Source organism: Lepidochelys olivacea, assembly GCF_965140295.1.
Source record: "Lepidochelys olivacea isolate rLepOli2 genome assembly, chromosome: 5".
NCBI classification, from domain to species: Eukaryota; Metazoa; Chordata; order Testudines; family Cheloniidae; genus Lepidochelys; species Lepidochelys olivacea.
In genome coordinates, this window is record NC_140415.1 from 74636551 (window position 1) to 74643964 (window position 7414).

The 7414-nt window shown below is 37.9% G+C and overlaps 1 protein-coding gene across 3 annotated transcripts in view; it reads left to right on the forward strand.

The window, feature by feature from the left end:
• The window catches only part of COMMD10 (COMM domain containing 10), a 167932-nt gene extending 162521 nt beyond the window's left edge, over nucleotides 1-5411 (forward strand). For all 3 annotated transcript variants that reach the window (XM_084629403.1, XM_084629398.1, XM_084629399.1), the window contains 2 exons: nucleotides 4026-4085; nucleotides 4829-5411. In XM_084629403.1, the coding sequence (XP_084485529.1) occupies nucleotides 4026-4085; nucleotides 4829-4867 (99 nt within the window). In that variant the 3' untranslated portion in view covers nucleotides 4868-5411. The remainder of the gene's footprint in view (nucleotides 1-4025; nucleotides 4086-4828) is intronic.
• The last annotated feature ends 2003 nt before the right edge of the window (nucleotides 5412-7414 follow it).

The following is a 7414-nucleotide window of genomic DNA, read 5'->3' on the forward strand; positions in this document are numbered from 1 at the left end:
TGGAGTGGAGGTCAGAGATGAAGCAGATGTCTGCTAAATTTGAACAGCCAGATACAAGGGCTGTTAGCAGAGCTCAAAGTGGAGCTCTACAGCTCAGGGAGGCTTTGAAAGACCATTTTAATAGTGAGATAGAGTAGGTAATGTGCTCTACATGGCCCTGCTCTTTTGCAGCCTGGTATGAATTATGTGGTGATTGCTGTACAGGTAGGGATATAACATTGCCCATTCACCTGTTAATTTTTTTGTGAATGATTTTATGAGTTGAGTGACACGGTGCAGTAATAGGTAGTTGGTCACTTTCAGAACTGATGAGCACCAGCCAGCATATGTTGTGAACTGATAAAGATGAATTATGTTCCCAATAATAGAATTTTATTCTGTAACAAAACCAGTGCAAAAAAACCCATGTCAGAAACTGGGGAGAATTTAGTTGCTATAAAAATGAGAGTAGAGAATAATGGGGAAATTAAAGTGGGGGAATCAGTCCTAATCTATTAGACTTATTTAAATTGTCCAGTAGTTCTCAAACTGGTACATTATTGGCATGGGAGGAAAGTGAGGATGAAACTAGATTTCATGGAGATGTATGAAGAAAGGCAAAATAGCATTAGGGTTAAAATTAACCAGTTAAATATATATTCAGTAATATTAGGTGGCTAACTATGTTAATTCACTCATTTCATAATATTTAGTCAGGTATTGGCACCCTTCCTTTTGCACTGCTGCTGATGGCTGCGCTGCCTTCAGAACTGGGTGGCCGGAGAGGGTGGCTGATGGCCAGGCGCCCAGCTCAGAAGGGAGCGCCACTGCCAACAGCAGTGCAGAAGTAAGGAAGATTCATAGAATCATAGAATATCAGGGTTGGAAGGGACCTCAGGAGGTCATCTAGTCCAACCCCCTGCTCAAAGCAGGACCAATCCCCAACTAAATCATCCCAGCCAGGGCTTTGTCAAGCCTGACCTTAAAAATATCTAAGGAAGGAGATTCCACCACCTCCCTAGGTAACGCATTCCAGTGTTTCACCACCCTCCTAGTGAAAAAGTTTTTTCTAATATCCAACCTAAACCTCCCCCACTGCAACTGGAGACCATTACTCCTTGTTCTGTCATCAGCTACCACTGAGAACAGTCTAGATCCATCCTCTTTGGAACCCCCTTTCAGGTAGTTGAAAGCAGCTATCAAATCCCCCCTCATTCTTCTCTTCTGTAGACTAAACAATCCCAGTTCCCTCACCCTCTCCTCATAAGTCATATGTTCCAGTCCCCTAATCATTTTTGTTGCCCTCCGCTGGAGTCTCTCCAGTTTTTCCACATCCTTCTCGTAGTGTGGGGCCCAAAACTGGACACACTACTCCAGATGAGGCCTCACCAATGTCGAATAGAGGGGAACGATCACGTCCCTTGATCTGCTGGCAATGCCCCTATTTATACATCCCAAAATGCCATTGGCCTTTTTGGCAACAAGGGCACACTTTTGACTCATATCCAGCTCCTCGTCCACTGAAAGAAAATATTTTCAGTGTAACTTTTGTGTGTGAAGCTGCCCATAACTTGGTTATTTATGAGCAGTAGCGGAAGTTGCCAAATCTTCATTGATACTTACACAAGCTGACCCAAACTGTATTTAATATGACTAATAAACTGTAAGTAATATAATATCTTTCTTTTACTTTGCTCCTTTACTTTTCAGAGTTTCTATGTTACATTCTTTTTTTTTTAAAGCACTGAAACTGCAAATGCCAAACCTGAAGTCTTGAATGACGGATCCATTTCGTACTGTGTGGGGTTTCTTTTCTTTTTCTCTTCTGCAGAAACCACTTGTTTGCTTTCTTTTGGTTTCTTAGCTGATAGAATTTCTTACAAACACTTTTACTTTCCTGTCAATGTATTATGTTCTCTGGAGAGAGGATCAGCTGGAATCATGGCAAAAAGAACCACTGTTTCTTTGATTTTTTGATTCACCATCCCGTTCCCAGAATTGCCTTGTTCCCTCTCACAGGCGGAAGACTTGTCTCTCATACAAATTACTGGTCCATTTCTGGGTCTTTGTAACCTTCCTGAAATTGTTGGAAAGAAGCCCTCTCTATGGAGAAGAGGAGACAGCATTTGAGCAACAGGCTGGCCCCAGTAATTCTATGGCTTTTAATATCTCATTTTAGGAGTAACTATTAGGCATTATGACAGGTTTCAGAGTAGCAGCCATGTTAATCTGTATTCGCAAAAAGAAAAGGAGTACTTGTGGCACCTTAGAGATTAACAAATTTATCTGAGCATAAGTTTTCGTGAGATGAAGTGAGCTGTAGCTCACGAAAGCTTATGCTCAAATAAATTTGTTAGTCTCTAAGGTGCCACAAGTACTCCTTTTCTTATTAGGCATTACTTACCTTGAGTACTCAGTTCTCCAGCTACTTCTGGGACATAATTGGGCCAGTGTAAATTGAGTCAATTCCAGATTGACACCATTGTAATTCAGAACAAAATCTGGCCTCATAGTCCTTGGTAAATGCAAAATTTCCTTACTAACTTAAGATACACTGTTATAAGGCACTTGTAAACAAATTAAAGAGAGTACACACAAGGAGTTGGCACCATTTTAACTAGATCAGTTTCTAAACTTAATTTTGTTGAATTGGTGCAAATTTTGTGTATTGACAAGACCGTAGACACAGTTTGTATACAGAGCCTTTGGAGGCTTTTTTGAAAATGCCGTTGTTATCATGAAGAAATGTACAAGTCCTGGAAAGTCAAACACTGACATATAATATATGGAGTAATGATTATAGATTCAGTGACAAGAAAATAATAAAGTGACACGGTAAACTAAGAAAAATAGATGTGGAAAAATAACAGAAACATAAAAAGCTATAGAGCCTGTGGAAAGACAAATGAACTCATTTTTCCTCCTTTTTATATTTCCCTCTTTATTATGGCTCTCTTCAATGTAAACAGTGGTAGCAGGAGAAACTTAGTGATGTATTGAGATGCATTAATATCTCTGTTTTTTTTAAGAAGTGCAAGCACGCACACACACCCTCCCCCCATGTTTAAATCTAGATGTAAACGCTTCAGGGCAGCAACTTCTTACTCTTACTTCATGGTTGTACATCCCTTAGCACATTGGGAGTCTAATCCTGATTAGTACCCGTGGATGCAGCGGTAATGCAAATAGTTAATAATACTGTGCAGTCAAATTTGTTATTTCTTCATACAGTCTCCTGCCGTTTTTCTTTGAAACACCAAAATAACATTATATGAAGTGGGAACACATTTGCCAGATCAGTAATATAACTGAAATCAGTGACAAGCATTAAATTACCTGTTTTGTGTAAGCAAGTAAAGCAGGATAGAATTTTTTATTTAACCCCCTTCCCAACCCACATAAGCATATGCGTGCAGAGGGCTATTATCTGCCATCTGTTTTATCCACAGTAGTTTCTATCAATTGGGTTATTTTGGGTTTTAAGCACTACTTTGAAGCTTTTGTGTTGTTAACTTTGGCTGAGACTGTGCGTAAATGACGATAGCAATCTCAGCATGTTAAGATCATAACTGTTAGATTAATGATGGAGGTATTAGCTCTGTGCTGGTGTATTGCATTAATGGATGTGTAAGTTCAATCAAATATACTGCCTCCAGTGTCTCTGCATAACGGCATTTACTAGGTCTCAAATGGACTGCTGAGAAAAGTGAAATATAAACTTCTATTTTATCTGCGATTTAAAAAAAATAGATAATGAAATCATTCTCTTCCTAGCATATATTTTATTGTGGTTTGTGGAATCACCTCCAGAAGAACAGAGGTAATTGTAGGCCTAAGTTCTTTGCTAAAATGGAATGTGTATTTATTAGGGACATTGTGATCTCTGGAAACAATTAGAGTTGCTGGTGCAGGTATTGTACATTCCACCTAAACTTGAACCCAAAAGTCAATGACAAATTAACATTCTGTTATAAATGAAGAGTAAAAAAATAAAAGAGAAATTCACTGAACACACTAATTCCCTCCTTTTTCTTTTTTCTTCATAGAACCTGGAGAAAGTGTTTGTGGAATTCAGTCATCAGGAGCTGTTTGAGTTCTATAACAAGGTCTAGCTTTTACAGTTACCATTTCCTAATATAATTTAATAACTTCTATTTCACACTGATAAATCTCATGTTAAATACTCCTGCACCGCTGTTTCCCTGTATTACAGAGATGCTTCCACTTAACTTTCTTTGTAAACACCTTGTGCTCCTCAGCAGGAATCATTTGCCTATATGAATACAATCTGATGAAACTAGAACAAAAATGGAAATAATTTTATTAAACCATTGAATTTGTTAGTTTGCATATAAAACATTTTCAAAAGTCGTGATTGCAGTCAATGTTAGAATAAATTTCATACAGTGGTTCATACAGATTCTTAAATGTATCTTGCTATTAAATATAGAAGAGGCGCTGAGGACTGACAGTGAGGAGCAATCTGGAAGGAGTGTCTTCGAGTGTGTGTTGTCTTCAGCCCAAAATGCTATGCTCATAATCCAGTCAAAATAAACTCTTATTTTTTTACTTTGTTATTACGCATTGGAAATTCACAGTAAAACAGCTGTGCATGCAAAAAAGGAAGTACTTAGACAACTGTTTCTTTAAAATTTGAATATTTAAACTGCAGCAATGAATTCTAATAGCTTCATGTAAAAACAAATATTCATGAGTAGGAATTTTGTATTGCCATGTGAATAGATTTAATATCCATAGTTGCAGATGCAGTTATTTCTTGTCTGTTTGCATGTTTCTACACAACATTTTATGTGAATTCTTTTGTTGTTGTTGTTGTTCCTTTAAATAGCTGGAGACTATACAAGCACAGCTGGATTCCCTTACGTGATGTTTTTGAAGACTTGTTTCTCCATCGCACTCCTGCCACCTCATTATTTTGAATTGAAGATAGATTGCGAAGCTGTGTTCGCTGATGAATTCAATGGGTTGCTTCCTGTAAATTATATGGCTTATCTCCTCTTAGACCAGTAACATTAGCCAAGGGAGATCATTGTTAAAAGTTCTGAGCTTCTAATTGACTTTCTCTTGTTTTCTGAACCAACAGAATTTGTTAAGAACAGTGTTACTTGAGGAAAAAATGTAATATCATACTGCTGGTTTATAGTTCTTTTATGCTTTATTACCTGTGTTGTTTGTTTGATTCATTACATGGCTGATGGCAATTCACATGCTAGTGAGGGGCAGGAATAAAATCTGTATCAAAGTTGTTATAAGAATTATAAAACTTAAGGAGTAACATTAGTAGAAGTAGTAAAAAAAATAGACAGAATTGTCTCCATCCTTTTGAATTCCTACCTTCCCTCCCCTCACATACAGTGGCTAATGTTGATTGCAAATTAGCCAAAATACATAAATAAAAAATGAAAAAAGTGGGCTGTCTTATTTTGGGTCATTTAATTTGATTTAATTGCATTTATATTTGTTTTTGGTTTCTTTTTGTTCTTGATGATGTCACTGCTTTGAATGTTTGCTCTTGACATTGAGATTAACTAGGGCTCCTAGGCACTGCAGTAGTACAGATAAGAAGTAATAATAATCACTGAGTATAAAAAGGAAGGATGAAGTACTGAGAGTAGATTATCAAGAACACTGAACTAGTCATGTGACCAGATTCCTGAAAGCCATTCATTGATCCTTCCTAATATTATCTGTTTTTATTAATGTAAGTAAAGATATTCATAATCCAAGTTAATAATATTTTCACATTATTGTGGGATGAACTCAAGTCCAGGAGCACTTGATCCTGTTAGAGGGCTAGATGTAGTCTTCTTGCCTGTCACTGCAGAAAACAAATATGCGCTCTCAATACTTTATCTTAATAATAGGAAAGGTGGGCTAATAGGAGGTGAAAAGAAATAGAAATTTAAGATGTTATCATGCCTTTTTTCAGCTAAACGACTCTGTGAACAAGGCTTTGCACTTTCACTTCCAAATCCTCCAGTGGGCCTGGTTAACACCCAGTGCAGCATTTGGTAGGAGTTCTCTTGAGATCTCAGTTTGGGGATGACATGAGTTTTAAGTATCACCAAAAACATACTTTGAATATCTGGGATTTGGGTCCCCTTATGCCTAATTTGTGGCATATATTATATAACAGATCAACAACTCACTTTGTTTTTAGGAAGGATGTTGTCAGTTCCAAAATTTCAAACTAGAGAAGTGAGCTCTTCAGTGGCTGTAAGATTAGAGGAAAGGTTTTGAGGACGGCAGCCTACACAGAAGAAAGAGTGAGTAAAGGGCATCAAAGAGATTACAACCAATAGGCCCAGTGTCTTTGGTCAAACATATCTACTGAAGGAATATTTTAATTGCTAATAACATACCATCACACTTGCAGTATAGTGTGATACCATCAATGCAGTGATCCCACTGGGCAGGCGCAATAAAGAAAAAGATTGTACACTTGAAGCATATTGAATCAATATTGTTTTTCATGGAGCAGAAAGCAAAACTGTTGAACTTCAAGATTGACATAAAACACCAAAATTAAATTGGTAGATTGACCTGTCTTAATCTGACATAATATCCTCAGTTGTATCTAACTGAATCTTAAAACAAAATTAATGTCTCTGCTGCAACTGAGTGCATTGTTTGCTAGCACTTCCATTTGCCTCATAATCAGTTTTGACTCCAGCAGGCTGCAAGGAGCCTCTTGGCTTGCCATTTTTTTTCTACTTTCCCTTCCTGCCAGTCTCCGTTCTATAAGGCCAATAAGTTCTCAGTGTGCACCAGTCAAAATTTAACGTCGTATCACTACCGAAGATAAACAACTATTTTTTTGCCTGGTAATAAGGGCCTCAGCATTTATAACTAGGGGACATTTTTACCTGAAAGAGTAGCCTTCTCACACGGGCAACTCCAGGCAGGCATAGTCTCAGTGCCCTCCTCTGGACATGAAAACTCGCAGATGGCATCAGACCAAAAAAATAAACACGCAATCCAATATGAGTTGTTATATGACATCCTCAGTGTCCCTGCATGCTTTCACAAGCAATACTAACATGGATGAGCAATATTGCAAGTATGGTCCTTCGCAGTCTGAAAATCATACGGCCTAATGGCTTCTCCCTGGGAGAGAGTGAAATAAAGGAATAGTATTCAAATCTGTTTCATGCACGTATATGGGGCTTTGGTCTTTGGGATCCGATGCTCAGACAAATCAGTTCCCAGCTATCTTAGTGATACAGTGGGAAACTTTATGGACAACTGACACTATTCAGTCATCAGAAAAGTTGACTTACATTCCTGGCTTCTGCCAGATTGTATAGAAAGCAATACAGGTTATGGGGCAAGCTGAAGCAGTCTGTGAAATACAACAGGAGACAATACGTCCATACAAGTGCTAGCTAGAATAAGTGCAGGATCAGTAGCTGCC